This window comes from Crinia signifera, chromosome 8 (genome assembly GCF_055691185.1).
Source record: "Crinia signifera chromosome 8, ASM5569118v1, whole genome shotgun sequence".
Taxonomy (NCBI): Eukaryota; Metazoa; Chordata; class Amphibia; order Anura; family Myobatrachidae; genus Crinia; species Crinia signifera.
In genome coordinates, this window is record NC_139224.1 from 56699910 (window position 1) to 56726596 (window position 26687).

At 43.8% G+C, this 26687-nt stretch overlaps 1 protein-coding gene across 2 annotated transcripts in view; it reads left to right on the forward strand.

Annotated features, from left to right (window-relative positions):
• GALR3 (galanin receptor 3) overlaps window positions 1–26687 on the forward strand; it is a 59379-nt gene that overhangs the window by 19181 nt on the left and 13511 nt on the right. For both annotated transcript variants that reach the window (XM_083156446.1, XM_083156445.1), the window contains exon 2: window positions 956–1324. In XM_083156446.1, coding sequence (XP_083012572.1) covers window positions 978–1324 — 347 coding nt within the window. In that variant the 5' untranslated portion in view covers window positions 956–977. The remainder of the gene's footprint in view (window positions 1–955; window positions 1325–26687) is intronic.

Below are 26687 nucleotides of genomic sequence, written 5' to 3' on the forward strand. Positions count from 1 at the left end.
AAATCAATTGAAACCATAAAGGGTTACCTTCTATGGTAGATATATATATTGATGTATGTGGTTTGGGAACTAGAAGGCAGCAGCAGGCCTTGCCATCCTAGTGTAGGATGTGTGCTAACTGCATCCAGTCTCAGTAGGAACTAATAAGTCAGTAATGTCCTGCTGCAGTCCACTGTTCAGGTCCCTGCATCATTATACTGTATGTAGTTAAGTGTCCATTAAACAGATTTTGGCTTTACTCGTGTATCACAGAATGACCTGTAGACATTATAGTCTAGGCATGTGCAAACTGTGGCCCTCCAGCTGTTGTGAAACTGCACATCCCAGACAGTGGCCATGCTAAGTTTTTGGCCCCCCCCCGCCATTAGGGGGGGGACCCCCCGCCGCCGCCCCGCCAAGCACCCCCTCCCCCCGCCGCCCATGAAACCCCCCCCAATCCCCCACAGCCTTACCTATCTCGCTGGTTACGGCGGCTCTGTTCTTCTGCTGAGGACCACCACAAAATGGCCGCCCCCATACAGCAGACAGTTTCAGAGAACAGTGTGCTATATGGGGGCGGCCATTTTGTGGTGGTCCTCAGCAGATGAACGGAGCCGCCGGGACCAGCGAGATAGGTGAGTCTGTGGGGGATTGGGGGGGGGGGGGGGTGTAACTATAGCACCGGAGCCCCCGGCGCCCCCACATGCACAGGCCCCCCCCCCCCACGGTGGTGGGGGCTGCGGTGCTATAGTTACGCCGCTGATCCCAGCATTGCCTTGCCATGGTTTTAGCATTCCCTAATAGCAAAACTGTGGCAAGGCATGATGGGACTTGTAGTATCACAACAGCTGGAGGGCCATAGTTTGGACATGCCTGGTAGGCAGTAGTGACTTTAAATGTACAGCTTACACATAAGGACATATTTATGTAACTAAAACCCCTAATATTCTGTCCCATGCTCTTCTATTCCCTGCAGGGCTGGTGAATGTGGAAGAGCAATGTCTCAGGCATGGAATGGCTCAATGTCATCAGAGCTGCCACCTGGGGGAATCATAGTGCCTGTGGTCTTCTCCTTGATATTTGCTCTTGGCACAGTTGGCAATGGTTTAGTCTTGGTTGTGCTTCTCAGGAACGGGCAAACCAAATACAACACTACCAATCTATTTATTCTGAACCTGGGGGTGGCTGACTTGTGCTTCATACTACTATGTGTCCCCTTCCAGGCAACCATATACACCCTGGATGGCTGGCTATTTGGAGCTTTCCTCTGCAAAGCCGTGCACTTCTCCATCTACCTGTCCATGTATGCCAGCAGCTTCACGCTGGCTGCAGTCTCGGTTGACAGGTAAATTGATCCTTTTCTTTTAACATTTATCCAGTTGTCCAACATTTCCCTGCAACCGCATCATCCGGAAAGTCTCATGTGGACTGTTTCTTTCTTGTCAGCATCTGTCTCATATTCTGTTCCCATGATCTTTCTAACTGCATCACTGCTTTCAGCATCTATCCAACTGCATCACTGCTTTCAGCATCTTATTTTTTCCTCCTTTAATTCCATCTTTCTGCAATATTTAATCATCTGCGGACACCTCTCCAGTCTTGTGCATGTCAGGAATATCTTGTGCATGTCAGGAATATTTTGTGCATGTCAGGACTATCTTGTAGGCTACCCGTGTCTGTTAAAGGTGGCTCAATCAATTTAGCATGCCTGTCTTCCTTGACACCTACAATAAATGAACAGAGCTCTCTCGCTCTCCCAGCCCCTCCTGCTCCACCATCCATTCTTTTGCTACTGCTTGTCTTTTCCTTAAATAGTTCATTCTCTTTTTTCTGTTCTTTATTCTCCTGTGCGTGCTCCCAGAGGTGATGTACAACCACGAATACATTAAGCAATCACGTACTATTGTGCTAGTTGAGTTTCAGCAGAATTATTTTAAATATATATTCTGTGCTGAGCTCTTTCCCCCAATCTCTCGCCTCTCCTAGCTGTCTGCTGCAATTGTATGCCTTAATACTTCTATAGAAATGCTTTTGGTGTGAGAATGTAATACTTAGGGACTCATTTATCAACGAGTGATACAAATGTTATCACTTGATAAATGATAAAACTCATTCTATATGATAAATGGTTCTCCAGACCATCAGCCCCTAACTGTCTAAAATTAAAGTTAGGTGCTAATTGGTTGGAGCACTATTTATCTTATGTGCTGAATTTTATCATACACATTGAGTTTAATAACTTATTGATAAATGGGACGCTTAATGTTTGGGATACCAGGATAGATGTATGAAGCAGTGATAAGAGGGGAGAAGTGATAAAGTGCCTGGTACTTTGGGCGAGATTTATTAAGCCCGGTGAAATGATAAAGTGGCTGGTACTTTATTACAGGCAAATAAGCTCTTACCTGTCATTTTTTAAACCCAGTCTGCAACTTCTCAGTTAGGATCTGATTGGCTGGTGATAAAGTACCCCCCACTTTATCACTTTACCGAGCTTGATAAATCCCTATAGATTGTAAGCTTGCAGCAGGGCCCTCCTACCTCCAAGTCTGTCGATTACAAATAAAGCAACACATCATTATGCCAATTACACATAAGACCACACACCATAATGCCCATAACACATTGTGCCACACATCATGATGCCCATTACATACTATATAACAAACCGAAACGCCCATTACATATTAGACACATAAGTGCTGCTTACCTACTGTACATGCTCAGTTCTAGGGGGTTCTTGCTTAATGCAAGGGGCTTCATGCTCGATGCCAAGGGGGCTTCATGCTAGTTGCCAAGGGGGAATACATTCTTGTTGCCAAGAGGGAGTTGTTAAATTCTCATTGCAAAGAGGGAGTGAAAATGCTTGTTGCCAGGGGAGGGGGAATTACTCGTTGCTAAGGGGGAATACATGTTTGTTGCTAAGAGGGAGTGAATTGTTCGTAGCCAAGGGGGAGTGAATTTGCTCGATGCGGGGGGGGGGGGGATTTGCTCATTGACAGGGGGATTGCTCGTTGCCAGAGGGGAGGGAAAATTATCGTTGCCAAGGGGGGGAGGGAATTGCTTGTTGCAAAGGGGGAGTAAAACTGGGCGCATACAATTTAAAGAGATGACAGCTGGGCAGAGAGTGCTGTGCGCTGCCCGGCTGTATAGACTAAGCAAAGCAGCAGGTCCATTGATATCTTAAATGCTCCCGGAGCCTGGAGTTTGCGGCCAGCAGCCAATCAGGAGCGGCATTGGTGGTATTGGTGGCCGCTCCTGATTGGCTGCTGGACCGCAAGCTCCTAATGGCTGGCAGTCCATTGAAGACGGAGCTGCTGCTTTGCTTAGACAGTGACTATACAGCCGGGCAGCACACAGCTCATTCTGCCCGGCTGTCATTTCTTTAAATTGGGTGTGTTGTGGCAGCCGGCGGTCTAATGGGTGGTCTGGTACACCCGCGGACCACCCCTTAGATTCGCCTATGGTCAGGAGCTGATTGGCCGGTCATAAAGTACCAGGGACTTAATCACTTCTCCCTTATGACTGCTTCATACATCTACCCCTCACTCACTACAGGCAGTGAGTAAATTACTGAAGGGCAACAGGGCTTAGGTCGACACCTGAAATAGGTTGACAGGACTAACAGGGTTGAAAGTGATACAAACATTAGGGCCACAATGGTAATGGTAATGTCGACAGTCAAAAGGTGAGCATTTTTTCAAGTTTTTTTATTTTTTTTTAAGCCGACTGGCGTGGTGGGGGAATAAAATAGTGTACCAAGCATAGCGAGGGGACCCGGTACACTTAGACAGTGTCAATGTCAACTATATCAACATTCGGTACAAAAACTTTTTGGCTGTCGACCTTGCCATTGCTGATCTAATGCTTGTGTCATCAGTCCAACCATGTCGACCTTAGCCATGTCAACCTATTTCAGGTGTCGACATAAGCCCTGTCAGCCATCACTGTCAGCCGTCAGTGTTTGACCCAATGACCCATACCTTTAATGTTTGAGGTTATGAAAAATGAAAGTACACCTGAAAAACATCAAGTTCAAATATATAACACCAACATATGCAAACAAATGACATGCAATGACACAAAGGAGGAAGGATTACTCTGGTCTAACAAGCTTACAATCTACAATGAAAATAACAACAATATACTGTCATATAATGTAACAACATACTGTACATGTCATACATATAATGTAACAACATATATGTCATTATAATGTAGCTAGTATTTGAGGGACAATCAATTATTCTATTGTTTACCTGACATTCCTGCTTTCAGATTGAGTACATGTAATAGTTTGTTTATTTCTCTCTTCTAAATTATAATAATCATATAAATTTTCTGACTGGGTACAAGCAGCTTTTACCAAATCATTTTTTCTATTTAAATTCATTTTTGTAAATGAATCTGTTCGCTTGTCACAGCAGTCCCAGAGGTGTCAGTCTCTTCACATTCTCATCACACTGAAAAGTTCATTTCCAGCAGACAAAGTTTTATCTCAATAATGTATTTAGCATTCCGATCACCAGTGACAGAATTCCTTTTTTTTTAATCAAATACAGTATAAGAATCAGCCATGACATTAAAACCACTGACGTGAAGTGAATAACAGTGATTAGACTGTTACAATTTCACTTGGCAAGGGGTTGGATATACTGTATTAAGGAGCAAGTGAAACCTCTTGATGTGTTGGAAGTAGGGAAATGGGCAAATGTTATCATCTGAGTGACTTTGACAAAGGCCAAACTATGTTCTGGCAAATAATTCCTAGTGGGCATTCATGCCAGCCATTTTCCTTGTGATTTTTGTTGTAGCTGACACAGGACTCCGAAAGGGTAAATAATTATATATGTGTGCATTACGTGAAGTGATGGCACCTTGGACTCAAGGGCCCTTGTGCAACATACACATTATAGATACAATATTGAAGTGGGTCCTTACACAATGGCTAAATCATGTACTTTAATAATCTACCCGAGTGTGAGAGGAGCAGTATGATGTGTGTGTGTGTGTGTGTGTGTGTGTGGGGGAGAACTCTGGGTTGAGGTGTGGTAGGGCAGTGTGAGTTTAAAGGCGGAACAAGCAGAGTATCAAGAAATAAGGAGTCACATCCCCGAACCACAGGTCTCATTAATCTCCTGCAGTGACACACTATTGGTCCTTCATAAATTTCAGCTCCAGGCCCTTAATATGGCACTGAACCAGGGTGCACTATGGGAAGAAGGCAAGCCAGTGGAGGCATTGTGGTGCTCTGGACAATGTTCTGTTGGGAATATCCTTGTGGATATTACTACGATATGTACCTCTTACCTAAACATTGTTGCCAACCAAGTAACCAACCAAATACACCTCTTCATGGCAACAGTATTCAATGATGGTAATAACCACACTCCACACTGCAAAAATTGGAGTGTGCATACACACTTGCTGATGCTGGTAGTGAGGGGGCCAAGAGCGAGGGGAAAAACGGTCTTGCTACAGCCAAAGCATGGCCATCGTTAACAAGGACCTCCCTCATGGGGATCATTAACGAAGCGTGGTAGCACTCATCGTAAAACTACATTGAGTTTGAGTTGAGTGACACACTAAGCAACACACTAGGCTTTTTGAGCGATATTGTGTACAATATCACATAGTGTGTATGGGGCTTTACCTAGTAGATCACAGGACTTAAAGGATCTGCAGCTAACCTCTTGGTGCGAGGATACCAAAGGACACCTTCAGAGGTCTTGTGAAGACCATTCCTAAATGGGCCAGAGCTGTTTTGGTGGCATGAGGGGGGCCGTCACAATTTTGTTGTTTTAATGTTATGTCTGATCTGTGTATTTTCTTGAAACAAATTGTAGTATTAGTAAATATAATTTACAGTTACAGTGCTGTAAATTCTAGCTAATCTGGTTTCATGCTGTTGTTGGGACATTACCATCTTCTGTACTCAAGAACTTTTTGTATTAAACTTGGAATGTGCTCAAAGCAGCTATGCCAGTGAATGATTAGAATCCAAACCAGGGCCGTAACTAGGGGGGGGGGGGGGGGGCTGGGGGGTCACGCGCACCGGGCGCTGAAGGGGGGGGGGCGCTGTCAGGTCCGGGGCGCTGTCAGGTCCGGGGCGCCGGAAACCCTAGTTTCGGCCCTGCCCAAACCTTCACCAAAAAGCACAAATACAAGAAAATAAATCCAAACCTTCACTTAGCTAGCGCTGAATATATTCATGGGTGATGGAAAATGTTTCAAGTGTTCTGTGGTAATCCAAAATACAAATAAAAGATGATGTAGTGAAGTACAGTTTAATACAACATTAAAATTACAAACACAAATCCTAAAATATCCAGCTAAAAATCATCACATCCACAAAACTGTGGTAGTAGATAGATAGCAGCAAATTACCAGGGGGCGTGTGAACTGGTAGATTCACACAGTTCAAAAGAAGCATGGGATTTAATGATTCCCCCGGTGATATTCACTTGTCCCGGCTCCTGGTGGTGAATGCCCGTGCTGTGCAAGGTTCTGTCAGTCTTTCTGTCCACAGCTCCACTGACCCCGATGTCAGTGGAGCTGTGGACAGAAAGACTGACAGCACCTTGCACAGCACGGGCATTCACCACCAGGAGCCGGGACAAGTGAATATCACCCGGGGTATCATTAATCCCATGCTCCTTTTCAACTGTGTGAATCTACCAATTCACACGCCCCCTGGTAATTTTCCATTACCATCTTCTGTCTACATACGCAGCAACTGTATATGTTTGAAATTCTAACAAATACTCTAATGCCGGGTACACACCAGCACAATGCTGTTCATGAGCGGGTCGTCACAGGAACGTACGACCCGCTCACGAGCTGAGGGAGCCGCCGACCCGTTGCCGTCAGGCACAGAAAATGCCCCTGATGTGATCGCACCCACTACACTGGTCATTTCTGAGATCCTACCTGCAGCAGGTAGGATCTCAGAAAGATCTAATGACCAGCGGGCCCCGCACATCGGATCGGGATCGCATCAAAAGTGCAGTGAAATGGCCCAAAACACGGCCGATTTACATACAAGTAATTACCCCACATAATACCGCTTTCACACTGCAGCTCTTAACCGATATATTGCCGTCCTAGTGACCTGTGCTAGCCCGCTGCCTACTGCGCTGCCCGGATCCGCAGCCAGGTACCAGGGGAGGGAGGGTGTGTTACCAGGTGCTGGCTGTGTGGGGGGCTGCTGCTTTACCGACACCTGTGGCTGGTCACCCCCTGAACCCGCTCTGTCTACTGTATGGTATATTACTGGTTAATTAACGTGTACCTTTCACAACGGGTTCAATGTGAAAGGTACAAAAACAGTAATTAACCAGTAATATACCGTTTACAACATGCAGTGTGAATGGGGTTCAACTTGCTCTGACCCGGTTAAAGAAACGTGAAAGCAGCGTAACAGTCACTGAAGAATATATATGATGACCATTTCTAAATAAAAATAATAATAATACAATTATTAATAATAATAAAACACTTCAGTCATCATTCACACAAAACATACTAATCATGGCAAGTCACATTACTGTATGTAGAATACAATAGATAACATTTTACAAAACCCTTTTCGGCTACAATAGAGGCTCTCCCAGCAATACAGAGCTATGATTTCTCAGTCCTAACATAATAGATGTGATATGATCTCAATAGTAACGTGGTCCAGCTTGATAAAGAAGGAGATACATTTAAGAACATCTTTTAGAATAAAATAAAAATATACAAATGTATGCTGAGGAAATCCTAAACAATAAAAATCATACTGTTCCAAAACAATTTTGCATTTGATTTGATCCGGTAGGATTGAAAACCAGGTACTGTAGATCTATGACTTCCACAGCTACGTGAGCCAGTCACCATCCCTGACAGCAGCAGTGTTCATCAAATTGCAATCATATTGGATTACTGCCGTATAATCAGACTCATGTAATGCACAGATTGTAGATGGCTACATTGCCATATATATTATCATATTGTAACAGTTTGAAGCCACAATAATGAAAAAACATATACTTTAGACCATTTTACCCAAACTTTTTTTAAATCACAATGCCCTGGATGACTTTTTTCAAGGCATCCCTAATACCGTGTTCTCACTGCGAATGAGAAATACGCTGCTTTTTCCCGGCATTAAAATACCAGGGAGTGCAGGGACGGACCTCCGTCCTCACTGCAAGGCAAATTCCCGGGTGAAGAAGTTCTTCCCGGAAATTTGCCTTTTAACACAGGTTTTTATGCAGTGAGAACGGGTCAACCCATGTCTGCATACCCGGATCTCAAACACGGGTAAAAAGAAGGGTTTTACCTGTGTATGAGATCCGGGTATGTGACCCGTTCACACTGCAAAAAAAAAAACATGTTAAAAGGCAAATTTCCGGGTCGACATGCTAGACCTGGGAATTTGCCTGCAGTGAGAACAGGGTACAAGCCAAAGGTTTCTTAATTGAGAAATTTAGTAAAAAAAATGTAAAAATAAGTAAACTATGTTTATACATCATAGGACAAGAAAAAGAAAAGTTGGTGGTGGAGCGCTTAGTTATGCTGTGAATCAGCAATAATAAAAGGTTATGATCAATTGGGTATCACATAAAACAATTTATTCTAAATAATGACATAAACATATAAGAGAAATAAATAACAATTGCGCATAAAACGTATAATATATAAAATGCACTCAATTGAATTGTAAAGGACAATGGAATATTAGGCTTATACTCAATCTCACTTTTTCCTATTGAACTCTCCTCTGGTTGTTTAGATGGAATCTCCCTTAGTGTCCATGTTTGAACTGGTATGGTGGGTATCCATATACCTGACTGGATTCCGTTTATCTTGTATCCACTTGTGAGAGACAGTTTTGTTATGTCTCCTAGTCGGTATAGGCTTCCAATATTAGCAGGTGGTGGTGTCCCAATATAGATTGTCCAGTTGATTCTCACATTTTTTGGACTTCCTATTTGCTATCAATTGGGAGTGGGGGAATCCAATGTCCAACAACAGAGTGCAGCATGGACTGGCGCGTTTCGTTGTACTCTGACAACTTTTTCAAAGGTATGCCAGTATGGAGTTAGTCAGGGTTTATATACTGTTAAACAGGAAGTACAACATTTGACCTTCTGTCAATTAACCAATTGATCAAACATTTAATAAACACTTATAATTATCCACCACAGTCTGTAACAGGTTGTGTAGATGTTTAAATAATATGAGGCAGTCGGAATTTCATGAAAGAATATATAAAAAAACATATACAATATCAAAAAAACCTCATATACAGTATAGAGCTTCTGTGTCTCACTTCCGGTCGTTTGGAACTCATGCCGCATCCAACTTCCGGTTTTTTGAACGCAGATTGCGTCCAACTTCCGGTTTTGGCGAGGCACAAATAGCCCATAACTATAAACCATTTGGTAAAAGACTTGTAAATATAAGGTGCTCATAGTGGTGGCATAAAAGTATATTTAACATATTAGCTGCGGGGAGAATAGTGATGTTTAGATGCAGTGCTAGTATGTTGCGCCGCCGTCATCTCCGGCTCCGTCACTTCTGGACAGTTGGAACGCAAGATCCGGAAGTGAGGAGCTTTCCGTTTTTTTTTGGTTTGCGGATTAGTGTAAAGCTGAATATTTCACACAAATATATAAGGCTAAATAAGATTAAATAAGATCATCATTATTACTATAGACAAAAAATATATAGTATTATAGGTGGTCAGATAGGAACCTTTATTATTTCATATTAACTGAGTCACTCAGATTAATATCAGTTGTCATGGTAACTTGTAGTAACGATTGTCATATTGACATAAAAACAATCTAGGGGGCATTAAACTAGACCGGTAGTATCCCATTGTAATATGTATGTAAGAATTAAATATTATAATGATAATTGGAATTTTTTTACTTAAAGAGATATTAGTTAGACACAAACATCCAAATACATCCTCAATGTAGCAAAAAAATTATTAAAAGTTAAATTCCTTGAAGGGATCTACGTTAATACAAAAATTAATAAGATGTCATTATTTTGTGTATTAAAAGGGGGGATGAGATCATATGTTTCATGTGGGGAGAATCCAATTTATAGCCAGGGAAGTGAGGTATTAGTAAAGTATGTTTAAAGACATACATCCAGTTCAACTTGGTCATTCAGACCTTCGTAGTGTATTGAATTCATCATATGCAGTAAATCTTTTGTAGTGCAAGGGTGTTTAAAAGGTCACCGCCTCTTTTTGTATTTTTTATATGTTCCAATCCTATGATTTTCAGACATTTTGGATCTCTATTGTGATGGATAGAATAATGTCTGGATACACTATGATTCGTTATTTTATTTATAACATTTCTTCTATATTCAAGGAAACAGATTTTTTTAATGTTCTGGTTGTCCGTCTGATGTAGTTAATATTACATGAACAGGTCAGCATATATATTACAAAAGATGTTTTGCAATTAATAAAGGTCTTAATCTTATTTGGTTTATTTTCAGATGTCATAATCCACTGTTTCTTGTTATCAATATGTTGACAGGTTATACATCGGTACTCTTTACTTAGAAGGGCGCCCACGATTTTGATTGTGGGCATCGTTAGTAAAAAATCTCGGGCATCTCGGGCATTGAATGCACTAAAAAATCGGGTGCGATCAACCGACGAGATGCCCGAGATTTCCCATAGGGAACAATGTTAAATGTCTCAATTTACCCAATTTTCCTGTTCAATGCCTCAATTGACCCGATTTTTCCATAGGAAACAATGTTAAATGGGCCACAGAGGCCAAATAGGCACCCTGAAGTGCAGGGGCGTAGCTAAGGGTTCATGGGCCCGGGTGCGAAAGGTCAGCTTGGGGCCCCCCATGTTAATAATATAACTAACATTTAAACATATGGGACACGTTATTTGGTGCATGTAGTTCTGTAACAAAACACAGAGAATCACAAATTACAGACTACAGTACCTACTGCATATTGTACTTCTCCATTGCCCCCTCTAGCAGTGTAAAAGTAATATACTCACATGCAATGAATCACACACAGATTGCAGCACACACCCCAGTGAGCACAGCACCGAGCAGCACTCCTCCCTGCAGCTGCTTATGTGTACTGTCCGCCCGGGTGTCCACCTAACGCTGCTCAACAGCCCATAGCAAAAACTAGCATCGATATGCGTGCGTCGCGCTGACGTCACGCGGCAAGGGGTCCCCTTCCTATTGGCTGCCTGCGGCTGGGGACGCTGCAGCCAATCACAGCTGAGATACGGCCACCGTGTCCCGTCCCCAGCCGCAGGCAGCCAATAGGAAGGGGACCCCTTGCCGCGTGACGTCAGCGCGACGCACGCGGGCCCGCAAAGCAGCACTGGGAACGGGTGCGTCCTGTTCGCATCCCTCTCCCAGGCCAGTGGCGGGGGTTGGGCCCCCTGGCTCAGGGGCCCGGTCGCATCTGCGACCGCTGCGACCCCTGAAGCTACGCCACTGCTGAAGTGTATAATGGCCACCCGAATTGTTAACGCCACCCCACGATCAACGTCAACCCGATGCGTGGCGAGTGCAGCGAGCCCGCGAGGGGCGGCGGTACGCGTCCTACGACCTTTTCATACCCCCACTATCCACGTCGGCGTGGAGTTTAGAATAGAAAGTGTGGCGAGCGCAGCGAGCCACCTAGCCCGAAGCGTGGCGAGCGCAGCGAGCCCCGCGAGGGTACGCGGACAGCTGTGAAGCCCGCGAGGGGACGCGGATACCTGTGAAGGTATCCGCGTCCCCTCGCGGGGCTCGCTGCGCTCGCCACGCTTCGGGCTCGGTGGCTCGCTGCGCTCGCCACACTTTCTATTCTCAACTCCACGCCGACGTGGATAGTGGGGGTATGAAAAGGTCGTAGGACACATACCGCCGCCCCTCGCGGGCTCGCTGCGCTCGCCACGCTTCGGGTTGACGTTGATCGTGGGGTGGCGTTAACAATTCGGGTGGCCATTATTCACTTCAGGGTGCCTATTTGGCCTCTGTGGCCCATTTAACATTGTTTCCTATGGAAAAATTGGGTCAATTGAGGCATTGAACAGGAAAATCGGGTCAATTGAGACATTTAACATTGTTCCCTATGGGAAATCTCGGGCATCTCGTCTGTCGCATCGCACCTGATTTTTTAATGCATTCAATGCCCGAGATGGCCGAGATGGGCGCCCTTCTAAGTAAAGAGTACCTATACATCTTGTTTTATTGCATTTATAGCAATCGGAAATGGAATTTGATATAGAATTTAGCCAATTTGGGTTTTCTAATTCCTTACTTTTACAAAAGCTGGGTGCTAATATATTTTTTATTATTTTATTTTCTTAAAGATGAATTTAGGTTTCTTCAATAGTCGATCTATCAATATAGGATCACATTTTAATAAATTGTAATTTTTATTAATAATATGTTTAATTTGAACAGATTCATTATTAATATAGGCGGAAATGATGGGTACTACTATGTTCTCTTCCTCCTCTTGTAGATAGTATAGTTTATTTTTATTTTTTTAGAGATCAATAATTCAGCTCTGTCAATTAGTTCTGCGTCGTGATGTGCTTTTTCAACTAAATGTTTCGGATATCCCCTCTCCAGAAAGGAAGTTGTCATATCTGCAATTTGGGTCTTAAAAGAAGCCGAATCCGAACAATTCCTGCGAAGTCGCAGGAATTGTCCTCGGGGGATGTTTTGTACCCGGGGGGGGGGGGGGGTAGTGTGCACTTCGATAATGCAAATATGAGTTGTTATTGACCTCCTTATTGTAATTTGAGGTGTGTATTTGGTTACCAATGTTGAGGGTTATGTCCAGATAATTAATCTGAGTGGGGTGGTAAGTGTGGGTAAAGTGTAAATGATATGTGTTGGTGTTCAAAAAAGTGACAAAGGAAAGTTTATCCAGTTTATATACAAACATTCCACATAATTTGGGCCTGGATGCCATATCAAATCGGCTAAATTTAGATGGAGACCTCAGTGATTCACACATCACTTTTTTACTTGACTCCACATAATTCATTTTACAACACAATTACTTTATTCAACAACACTTTGCCCTGAGTTACGCCAACCTCTACATGGGTATGGTATAGGACCAACTCGTGAGGGGGGGTGGACACAGGGCAAGCACTGGTCCTTTATGGCCGTTACATAGACGATTTGTTTCTAATTTGGGATGGGGATGCACAATCAAAACTTTCCTTTGTCACTTTTTTGAACACCAACACGTATAATTTACACTTTACCCACACTTACCACCCCACGTACCACCCCACCCCAAAATGATGTAATCTATTTATCGCCGCCATAGGATCAAATTGGCAATTTGATCCTATGGCGGAGATACATAGATGACATAATTTTCATTTGGAAAGGCACACAAAATTCATTAACTCACTTCACCCAATACCTTAACAAAAATGTCAGGAACCTCACTGTTATGACAAACACAAGCAAAGATTCAGTCCAATTCATAGACTTAGACATATACATAGACAACAACACAAGACACACAAAGACATACAGAAAGAATGTTGATGTGAATAGTTACATTCTCTACAACAGTGCACCTCACAGACCATGGCTCCAGAATGTCCCAAAAGGTCAGTTCCGCCGCATAAGACGCAACTGCTCTAAGATAGATGATTACAAACTACAAGGTACCGAACTGATGAAACAATTTCACGACAAACTTTATGACAAACATATAGTCGAAGCAGCTTACAACGACACCATAACACTAGACAGAGCTCAAATACTACAGACCAAACCCAAACAAAACAAATCAAACGACAATGAGGTCACTTTTATCACTACATATAACCAATCAGCCAAACATTTTAACAACATTCTGAAACAGCACTGGTATATTCTACAACAAGATCATGACCTGCACCAGATACTACCTGATAAACCAACCATCATATACAGAAAAGCACCAGATATCAGAAAGAAGCTTGTACACAACCACATTAAACCCAAGACACTCATACAAACCACACTGGGTTCAAACAAAGGATTCCACTACTGCGGGAGATGTACAAGTTGTCACAACATCAGTAACAGAACCACAAAAGCCACACAATCATGGACATCTACCACCATAGGAAAAACATTTAAAATCTCACAACAGACTTCTTGTGAACATCTAGGTGTAATTTACCTCTTGAGATGCCCATGTGGGCTGGAATAAATGGGTAGGACCACACGCCCCCTCAAAAAGAGAATCTACGAGCATATCAGAAACATACGCATAGGCTATGAAAACAACAGCGTCTCTCTACACTATAAAAACAAGCATAACAGCAATCCTAAGGACCTATTTTTTATAGCCATAGAAACACCCAAAAAAAATTGGGGGGGGGGGGGGGGGGGGTGATCACATAGACACACTTAACAAAAGGGAACTCTTCTGGATATAGACATTAAAAACACTGACCCCCAGAGGTCTCAACATCGATTTCCATAACAGTAATTTAGGGTGAAACATTCCGGTTAGCAATTACTGCATCATATATGCCATCCATATAATGTATCCACCCTGCTAGATGAATAGACAAGTGACATGACAGGTGTGCATAAACACCACAACCCATATCACTATACAATAACCATCTTAACCCCATCACACACACACAAACTAAATTAAACACCGAAAAATCCAGCACAGGATTATCACTGCTATTATATATACCGTAATCTTTTGCATACCCCCTCATTCCTTCTTCTACTTCCACTAACCACAGATCTTCTCTAAAACTTATATATCTCTATCATTATCATCTCCATTTATATTATATTTATTTACTTTTATTTATTGATTTATTTACAGATTTTATATTATATTTTCTTCTTCATACTCATATTCATTTTTATTTTTATACTCATCCTTATTACTACTCCCATTACTATTTCTATCATTTCCACTATTTCCTTATCATCATTCCACTATCATCCACAATTTATTTTTATTTAGATTTTTATTTATTTTCTTCTTATTTTATTTTTAATTATTTATTTGACAATGTCCATCATCACCAGATTATCACCTCATCAGGACCCCCAAGACATTCCCCCTGACTGCTTTCCAATACAGAACTAATATTTTTTCACCATGACATATAAACCTGTCCACAATACCCGTGATCTGATTGACTTGATTGACAACCCCCAACCCCAGTGACAACACGCCTCTCTGACCAATCAAACACACCATAATCAGACAGGACCCGCCTCCAGGATATATAACCAGTCTCAGCACAGACACCCTCATCCTTGATAAAGGCCCTTTGAGGCTGAAATGCGTTGGTAAAATTCTAACTACAACCCTCCACTGCATCGAATCAACACAAGTCTCCTCAGTCAAACGAGTCGATCGCACGTACACTCTGCTGACATCACTCCGGCTCCATTAAATGTCTAGCGAGACCCGCCACCTGGAAGTAACCTCCGGCACACAGTGAATGTGGAGCCGGGAAGTGGCAACACGGCAGACGGGCGAACCCCGCAGCCACGAGGTTAACACCGGCAACACCACCAGCCCTCCTAGGACACAACAGGGGCACCAGAGTCTCCCCAGACCGGTGCACCCGCATACTACACAGATCAAAGACCTAGTGGATAAAGTGAGGGAGCAAGCTCGGGCACACCGCAGAGCATCATCTGGACTCAAAGCGTAAGAGGCAAGGTAGTGGGACGCCGCTCCTTGTCCACTTACCCTACTCCTCACACTCAGTACGCCACAGGAGCTATAAGTCCCCCAGGGAGTCTATGGTAAAAAGGTGTCCGATGACACCCTCATTCCCACATTGGGCTCTCAGGGATACTGCAGGGACATAACCATTCACCACAAACCCAAAAGGGTACAACTACTACAAGAGACTCTGATTATACATGTTTTTTCACATTTGTAGTAGGTTAATAAACATCATTAATTTTCAATATACTTTTCTCACTTCCTTCTTCCTATATATTTCACTTCGCATATTCTTCTTCACCAACAATTAACCAATTAGGTAAGCACTATATATTTTTTGTCTATAGTAATAATGATGATCTTATTTAATCTTATTTAGCCTTATATATTTGTTTGAAAATATTCAGCTTTACACTGAGACACAAACCGACAGTCCCCCACTTCCGGGTCTTTCGTTCCACGGGACCAGAAGTGATGGGTCCTGCATATACATTGATTGGCCAGCCGGAAAGCTCCTGACTTCCGGATCTTGTGTTCCAACTGGCCGGAAGTGACGGAGCCGGAGATGGCAGCTCAACATACTAACGCTGCATATAAACATCGCTATCCTCCCCCGCTGCTAATATGTTAAAAATACTTTTATGCCACCATTATGAGCACCTTATATTTACAAGTCTTTTACCAAATGGTTTATAGATATGAGCTATTTTTGCCTCACCAAAACCAGAAGTTGGACGCAATCTGCATTCCAACAACTGGAAGTTGGACGCGGCGTGCATTCCAAATGACCGGAAGTGAGACACAGAAGCTCTATATATGTGTTTTTTTTATATTGTATATGTTTTTAAATATATTCTTTCATGAAATTCTGACTGCCTCCTATTATTTAAACATCCACACAACCTGTTACAGACTGTGGTGGATAATTATAAGTGTTTATTAAATATTTGATCAATTGGGTAATTGACAGAAGGTCAAATGTTGTACTTCCTGTTTAACAGTATAGAAATCCTGACTAACTCCATACTGGCATACCTTTGAAAAAGTTGTCAGAGTACAACGAAACGCGTCAGTCCAGGCTGCACTCTGTTGTTGGACATTGGACTACAATTGATCTCTCACTTGGACCAGCTCCCCCACTTGATTCTCCCATTTTTTGTACTTCCTATTTACTATCAACTGGACAATCTATATTGAGACACCACCACCTGCTAACATTGGAAGCCTATCCCGACTAGGAGACCATAACAAAACTGTCTCTCACAAGTGGATACAAGATAAACGGCATCCAGTCAGGTATATGGATACCCACCATACCAGTGCAAACATGGACACTAAGGGAGATTCCATCTAAACAACCAGAGGAGAGTGCAATAGGAACAAGTGAGATTGAGTATAAGCCTGATATTCCATTGTCCTTTACAATTCAATTGAGTGCATTTTATATATTATACGTTTTATGCGCAATTTTTATTTATTTCTCTTATATGTTTATGTCATTATTTAGAATACATTGTTTTATGTGATACCCAATTGATCATAACCTTTTATTATTGCTGATTCACAGCATAACTAAGCGCTCCACCACCAACTTTTCTTTTTCTTGTCCTATGATGTATAAACATAGTTTACTTAGTTTTATATATATGTCTATTATATATATTATGATTGTGTATTTATTCTGATATGTTTAACCTTTTCCTGACCACTTTTCTTCTTTAAATGTCTGAAACAAACAATCTATATTATAGACCATCTGTAATGTTAAATATTAATACTGCATTTCATACAGTATCCAGTTTATAAAAAGATATAGAGTTGTTACCACTCCCCCAGACTCCTACATAGGTACCAATTTATTTTTTGCTGGTGGGTGCTCAAGCCAAATATATAGGGGAGTGGCTTCATGGGGAAGGGGCGTGGCCACAAAATACCACCAATTTATATTACGCAGCACAGTTGTCTGCAATATTCAAATTACGGCAACAGAGTTTCCCTTTTTACACATAACTTGTGGATCTGCAGCTGTTACACTATGATAACCGTACATAACCCCATGTACAGGAATGCCGAGCAGAGGCTGCTGCCAGCTCATATAATAGAACCGAGCGGCATCTTATATGCGTGAATGTACATGTGGCAGCCGCCAGGTCACTAAAGAGCAGGCCTGCGTCTGCGATGTATTACTCCGCGTACAGAATACACTCTTCCCGGCATACTGTTTCCCAGGCGGCGGGTCCAGCAATGTGGGTGCTGTAGCCGCAAATTAGCAAATTAATACGGCATCCCAGCAGCGGGACTCCGGCCTGTGGGTGCTCATTAATTTCCATGGGTGCTCGGGCCCTTTAGCACCCACAGAATCAGCACCTACGGATTCCTTTACTTACTCCCATGCACTGCAGATTGGGAGATTTTGGATTACATTTGAAAACCTCCTCTAAAAATCCTGCATTTGCCACTGGTATGGGAACCTCTGATACAGGCAAAATGCATGTTACAACTATTTATGCGGCTTTAATATAGTTGAACTAATAAAATGCAACCTGCTAATGAGACTCAGCACAATCTGCATGAGCAGCTGTAAAAAAAAAATCCTGTGTTCAGTCAATAACCTCAAATCCCTTAATGAGCTTGACATTTGCATACATATATTTGCATCAGTTGAACATTAGATTAGGAAACTTTAAATAACCTCAATTCTTATTTTCTAAACATTGATAAATAAGATCATTTATTGGGGGAATAGAAATGAGGACGGCAAGGTTATTATTGCTGCCATACAGCACTGGGCTTGTAGGTTCAATTCCCACGAGGCATGTTTGTATATTCTACCTGTGCTTGCAGGAGCTTCCGCCAGCTGCTTCATTCCTTCCCAGTGCTGCAGAGAGTTGGACCGAGTCCAGGTAGCATTTAGGACATGACCTACAGTACTCATTGATTCACATCAAAGTTGAAAAATCGGTTAAAAATACTTTTTAACAGGGGGGCACCGTGTCAGTGTGATGCCTTCCCTCCCAAAACAGTAGAGGGTATGCGGTCGATAGTAATAAGGGCAACAGTCAATAGGTCGACCACTATTGGTCCACAGGCAAATTGTCGACATGGTCAAAATGTCAACACAAGCAATAGGTCGACATGATTTTTCATGGGTTTTTATCAGGGTCGGCACTTCCATTAGGCAGCTGCCTATGGGCGCCGGAACCTGAGGGGCGGTCAGCGGTCACTGCATAGTGGGAAAAGGACAGCCACTCTGCCCGCCGCCCTCAATCCATCCCCCCCGTCTGGTACCCTGCATCCATCAACTCGCCCGCTATCCTGCATCCATCCACCCGCCCACACGCTACCCTGCATCTGTCCAGCCGCTAACCCACATATGCCCGCCCGTCCACTCGCTAGGCTCCGGCCACCCACTCGGCTACCAGCGGCACCCACTTCCCGGATCCACAGAGTCAGCAGGCAGGGGGGTGAGTCTCCCAAATGTCTCCCCCACCCACTGCTGCCCGTGGTGGGACACAGGACAGTCACAAAAAATTGGGACAGTTGGAAGGTATGCAATAGTGTATCTCAATACTCACCTGGACAGCTGTGACAACTGGATATTGTCACATAGCCGCTGCATACAAATGCATATGTGTGATAGAATTAGCGTAAATCACTGTACCCGGCCCTGAGTTGTTTTCAACAATGCATCAGCCGCTTTATCTCAAATATCTAGCAATACGCTTATCTTATGCAACTGTTCATTTATACTTGTGAATGTTGTTGTAAATAATTTTTTAATGTCTTTTATATTCAATGGACCTTTTACATTCTGCATCTTGTTGGATGAATGACCTTTGTTCTGTATCTAACCCGCTTAGTCCCAGGCAGTGTCAGGTTATAGGATCAAGAGTGGATTATGCCTTCGGAAGCTGATCTGCAGCAGGTCTTATAGATTGTGGATTTATATACAATCAGCAAGTTTTGGCTTCTGTGAAAGTACTGCATGTGCCAGGATGTGGCTGACCTTACAGAACCTGCAAGGGGTTAGGAGTGCTAGAAATAGAAATTCCTTTTTAAGACAATTGGTCATTAAAAAAGTTTAAAAGAAAGAGGTAATAATAGTTTTCAACTGTACTCTAATGGTTTACTGCAAATCCTACAGTGAGGCAGATGTATTAAGCCTTAACAAGAGATAAATGCAAGGGTGATCAGGTAGATAAACGTCCAGCCAATCAGCTCCTACCTGACTTTTTTCAAACACAGCCTGTAACATGGCAGTTAGGAGGTGATTGGCTGGATGTTTATCTCTTTATCACCCTTGCATTTATCTCTTGTTAAGGCTTAATACATCTGCCCCACTGTATTAGAAAAAACTATAAACTACAAAAGGTGTTTGACCTGCAGTAAAATACCATGCGTTCAAGAGAAAGCCGTGTGTTCTGTGCCAAGTTTGATGCATCTCAAACTATTGTAGGTAAAATTCAAAAACAGTAGAATGTCGTGTAGACATACATCAAGAACACAAGTACAGTATATGTACTTATGTCCCATGGTTGTACAGAGATGTGGCTTACAACTAGTAGTAGCAGATATGGTGGAAATATGTAGTGCGTTACTGCTTTAGGGAGGTTTTAGTTCTTTACCAAGATAGCCACCATTTGGTGCCATCTTGTCACTGTGCGTCAGAGTGGGATTGCTGTAAGAAAGGCACACCGCTACACACAGACATCTCTGACTGGTGTTCTGTATGTTCAACTTAAAACCTGCTACGTTCTTACACTGAGTGTATGTAACTATGCACAACTGTGCAAACATACAAATGCTCAATAAACTAAGCTTAGTTAAGTCTTCGACTGATTGGTGGATTGGCTTGTGTATACTATTATTCTGCTTATAGCATCATCAAGTATACACATATTGACAAGGTGTGACAAGACATACAAATTCTAGATAAATAAGTTCAAAGCACACAGATGCCATAGACACATGAGTGTTTTCAGCACCGTCTATCAGTACAGAGTGGTAACCAGGGAAATAAAGCAGTGAAGCTGCATAGCTATCTCAGTATGCAGCATACATACATTAGCTAAAAAGTTCCAAAAAAGTTCCATAAACTAAAAAGTTCCAAAAATTATTTAATTAAAGCACAAAAGCTTGTGGAAAGTTAAAATCTACCCAGATGGCAAAACACAGATGATGTAGAAATAACCAATGGCACAAGTGTTGAACTTGTGTATTCACATGGGAAACTGTCAGCTAAATATGCGTAGACAGCCCTGCAGGCAGAGGATGCGGGTCCCATGAGAAGAATTAGGGCCAGATGCTTCAAAGGTGATCATTTTATCACTTTTGAAGCTTAGTGCATCTGGCACCTAATCTGGGGCATGTATTGTGTGATATCAAATAATGTGAATTTACAAGTATGAGTGACTACAATGACAAAATTATGTTCATATACCAGCAGATAACGTCTGAAGGAGTAGCCATTGAAATGCTACTGATGTTAAAGCAGAAGTTTAACTTTCTGTAGTGGTATTAGCAGGAAAACAAATCCAAGCTAACTATGGAAATTTTCAGTACAAAAATGTTACCGTGCCAAGAATGTGTGCCCATTGAGAGAGGAGGAGGCTGGTGTGCAGACTCTGGGCCCCCTTCTCTCTAGCCAGCAGTGCAGTAGACCTTGGGCACTAGGATCCCAGAGTCTACTGCGCAGGTATCTGGGAAAATGGAGGCCATTACCCAACCAATTTTCTAACTGTGAATGTGCGAAACACTTTAAAAATGACTTCCACACCATCTTCCTGTTAATTTCTGAAGTACTACTGCTGCTGCTGACGTGGGATTCCAGTTTGGAAGTATTGAAAAAAATGGGTTCCGGGTGTGCGGTGTGGGCCCCCTGGACCCTGGGTGTCCACATGCACTGCATATACTGCAACCATTATAAATATGCCAGTGCAAGTTAAGTTATATGAAAATACTACATTATACACTAAGGGGGTTATTCTGGTTGATTTGCAAGGCTGCCGAATTCGTAGCCTTGCAAGTCCGCCAAATGCCGGGCCGTCTGCCCACCCCTCGCAGCGTGTGTTCCCACGCACAGGCTGCGAATGGATGTTTAACATAAATATTGATTTGCATGCTGCGGGGAACACCTACATCTTTCTATGGTTGCCGACCATCAAAAGATGTGGAAGGTGCACACATATAAAAGTGACTTTCAAGTCTCTTACATATGCGTGCACACTGGGATGGAAACGGGCAGGCAGCTGACATCCGGTGATGTCAGACACCTGCCCCCCGCACCCGCATCATGGCCTCATTAGCATGAGAATGCCCAGCAATCTCATGGGAACGCCCGTGAAATGCTGGCCATTCCCATATGCTAATGGGGCTGCCAGACACCTCTCTCCGCCCTCCACCCGCTGTCCTGGGTGCGTGCACCCGGCAAACAGCCTGTTCGCTGTGGTTGCACGCACCTTGCGTCTGCACATGCGCAGAATCACACCATCGGTCTCCCGTGCAAACGGATGAGAATAACCCCCTAAAGCTAATTGAAGCAGCTAATTATTCAATTAGTCCAGTCCGCTTGCAAACTGCAGTTAATTGAGATTACCGGATAGAAATGCTGGTACTTATATGTTAGTTGGGCGCCCGTTACGTAGTTTGCGTAGTGGTGTATTGAGAAAACCAATACACCACTATGCTGGCTACGTAACTTATGCAAATGACATAAATTAAGCAAATGACGTAACTGGAGCCCTGCTAACACATAAAGGATCATATGCCCACTATCCACGTCATAACCCCAGTGTCCACGTGGGCATGGAGCTAATTTTATAAAGTGTGGCGAGCGCAGCGAGCCACCGTGCCTGAAGCGTGACGAGGGGATGCATGATGTGTGTCCGGTCGCCACGCTTCGGGCTCGGTGGCTCGCTGTGCTCACCACACTTTAAAAAAATGAACTCCACACCCATGTGGACACTGGAGTTATGATGTGGATAGTGGGCATATGCTTGTGTAAGTGCGTGTTGTGTGTGTGTGTGTTGTGTGTGTGTGTAGTGTGCATGATATACTTACCATCCCGGCGTCTCTGGCACTCGGCTCCCCGCAGTCCCGGGCGCCATGACAGTCCGGCATCTCCGCTAGGTATGCTATTAGCCAGGGCTATTTTTCTGCAGGCTCTAGCAGGAACTGTGGCCCTTATTCTAGTTCACTCTTTCTGACAAAATATTTCTTAGATGGACAAAACCATGTGCACTGCAGGTGAGGCAGGTGTAAAACCCCACCCAAATCTAATTATCTCTGCACAAGTAACACCTGCCTCACCTGCAGTTCACATGGTTTTGTCCATCTAAGAAATATTTTGTCAGAAAGAGTGAACTAGAATACGGGCCACAGTTCCTGCTGGAGCCTGCAGAAAAATAGCCTTGCTATTAGCGTAGTGCCGCTGGGAGAGCTGGGAAACCATGTGATGCTCCCCCAGCGGTGACTATGCTAATTCACCATAATTGTTCCCCGCCGCATAGACGCTTCGCCCCCGCCCGCCCGACCGCCGTCCGCGCCGCCGCCAGTAATATGTAAATTGACCCCCCCCCCTTGCTGCTCGGCCACCCCCGCCCACCGCACAATCCCTGCCCAAGGCCACAGATTAGCCGGCCGCCCGACAATGGCTACACTGATAACGTAGCCAAAGCTATATTGTCAGTGTAGCGTAGCCGGGCGCCCGGCTAACTTTTAAGTACCGAAATGCTTGACCCGGTAAAATGACCCAGCATAAATATATAAAACAGGGATTTACGGATAATTCTGTCTAAAAAGGGTCTTAAATAACCTGTTTGCAGGTGCCACAACTTTGTTAACCTATAGGCACGTAAACTTATACCGGATTGTATGGGTTCACTTGCGTTAACACAAAATTTTACAAAGGGTCTCTAAATAAATAACCCCAAGTGTTAAAGCACAATTTATGCAGGTGTTGTACTGTACAGTATGTCACAAAGCATTTGAATGTAAATTGAATGTAAATTGTATGCAGAGTAGGAAGTGCAAAAGCAAATATAACTCAACTTTGAGTATCACATACAGTTGCAGAAAAGATTTTTCTTACATAGTCTCAGGTGCTGCCAGACATTTCAGCCGCAATGAAGAATGGCATAATCTCAGTTGCCCGGGGGAAAGCTAGATGATGCGACAATAGAGAACATTTTCTCCGGCAGTTCTGCCACTAGTTATAGGAATATATGTCAAATACAGGAAAGAGCATGTGTTGAAGCTGTATAACAGGAAAGTAAATCTGTTAAACATCCTAGCAACTGATGTATGACCTTGTGCTTGCATGATACTTAACACTTAACTTATCATAAAATAAAGACTCGGAGACTTAGGTTTGGCAGAAAATGTTTGCTGTAATTTATTTAAACAACTCTAAACTTGAATGCTTGTTTAAAATTAATCAAATAATGGTGGCCAAGAAAAAACGACTATCATCTAACCCCACCCATAACTATGCTACCTAAACAACAGCCTATCAAAAAGCGGTATCAACTCGACCTACTAACTTGACTATCCACCCGTCCGAGTGGTGTCGCTGTCCCAGACCTGGTGATCCAGCAGAGGCCTATAGTCAACGAAGGTGAGCGCCCTTAAAAATAACCATAAACAATCAATCAACCCTTAAATATGACTGAAAACCAGTTAACCTGCCGTTCTTTCCAGCCAAACAGCTAATGCAAAGCACCACCCATCACCACTAAAAAAGGGGATGGAGGGCGGGAAGATCAGGAACAAGAGACTGACTCCTCCTATTACCAAATCCCCTATCCCAGCTAACTCTGCCAACCCTGCATCTTTATTGGATGCCGAATCACATGAACTTCTCAAGGCCCACCCCAGCCTCGGATGTTTAACCCGCTCCTCTGCTAGCTGAGTCATTCTTCTGTCCACTTAATAAATCAGCTAGCAGAGATGAGGCACAACTGGAATTGGTGCAAACAAATGTGTTGGTCCAATAGCAAGTTAAATCGATGCATGGATAAAGATCTCCAATTTCACAAGAATGACACATACTTATTTCATCAAAGAAAAGAGTGAAGTGATTGGAAAATTGCAGACTAGAAGAAATGAGTAGAAAATCAAACTGGTTACAAACAGAAATCTCTGACAATGTAGGAGAATCTCTAAACAAGGAAGAGGAAATCTTCCCGAAGAAGCATATGACTGAACAGCCTCAGGGGGAGATTAATTATTGCATATGCTGTAACATATGCGATAATTAAGGCAAAGGACAGCTCTTGCGTTAAGAGCTGTCCTTTGCGGTGAGAGTCGCCGGGTCCCAGCAGGTCCCGGCGGCTCCCCCCTCCCTCACACACCCGGCGCTGCTGCTGCTGCGCCGGGCTCTCCTCCTCCCTGCACCCGGAAGAGGATCAGTGCAGGGAGGAGGTCACAGGTCCGGGCAGCACTGCGCTGTGCTGCCCGGACACAGGTGAGGGGGCAATGCGGGGCGGCGGTGGGTCGGCGCGGGGCGGCGGAGGGTTGCGGTAGAAGCCCATTGGCTTCTATGGGGCATCGCCAGATTTTTCTGGCGATGCCCCCCGCCAAGGTAACCCGGCGGGGGGCATTACAGCATCCCAAAATGCGGTAAAAACCCCGATAACAGGGTTTTTACCGCATTTTTAGCTTAGAGAATCTCCCCCTCAGTCTCTCAAAGACACAGGCCTGTATAAGAGTTTTTGGATAGGAGCACTGCAGTTTACCTGAAGAACTGTGCAAACAAAATAAACTTTCTATTGGTAGATATGTACTGTGTGACATCATTGCATAATAATCTTATCACAAATTAACTAACAATAACTAGAAATAACCACATGGACAAATGAAATGCCGGTACTTGTTTCCTAGCACGGCGCCCATCTCGTTGATTGTATGCCTTAAGTTTAAGTGATCAATGGCAGGGGCGGATTGGACCACCGGGAAACCGGGCCATTTCCCGGTGGGCCGGCCCCTAATAGTCACTAAAAGGCCGCTCACCCCATTGGCGGGGCCGCAGACCGCCATCTCTGCGGTTAACGGGCGGCCGTGGCCGCAGCACTGTGCCCCAAACAAATATGGCTGCGGGCAGCCTCGGCTATTCCAGAAATAAAAATGGCCGCGGGAGTGCTGGTGCGCATGTGCGACCGCACGCAGCTGCTCCCGCGGTTCTGTGTGTGGCAAGCACTCACTGTGAGGATGGCTGCGCAGGGAGGCTCTCTCCCTGCTGTACATCCCCGGCCGCTTCTGTCCTCAGACTCTGTAGCTGCCGGCTGCCAGTACACTGTCACACTACATTAGAGGCAGCAGCGCCGGCAGCACAGAGCTCTCTCCCTGGCTTCCAACCCACTTTCATGTGTCATCATCAGTCATGACAGCAGGGACTGGAAAGGGGGCGGAGCAACACGGAGTTGAGGGGCGGGGCTACACGAGTGGAAGGGGGCGGAGCTACACGGGAGCACACATCTAATGAAAGGAAGAAGTAGATGAAGTGCCAGCCAGCTTGATTTTAAGGTAACTAAAGTGTGAGAGAGAGGTTCATACTGTGAGGCATATGTATAATGGACATCACGGTGTGGGGCATATGTATAATGGACATCACGGTGTGGGCATATGTATAATGGGCATCAGGGTGTGCGGCATATGTATAATGGGCATCACGGTGTGGGCATATGTATAATGGGCATCAGGGTGTGGCATATGTATAATGGGCATCACAGTGTGCGGCATATGTATAATGGGCATCACGGTGTGGGGCATATGTATAATGGACATCACGGTGTGGGCATATGTATAATGGACATCACGGTGTGGGGCATATGTATAATGGACATCACGGTGTGTGGCATATGTATAATGGACATCACGGTGTGGGGCATATGTATAATGGACATCACGGTGTGGGCATATGTATAATGGGCATCAGGGTGTGCGGCATATGTATAATGGGCATCACGTGTGGGCATATGTATAATGGGCATCAGGGTGTG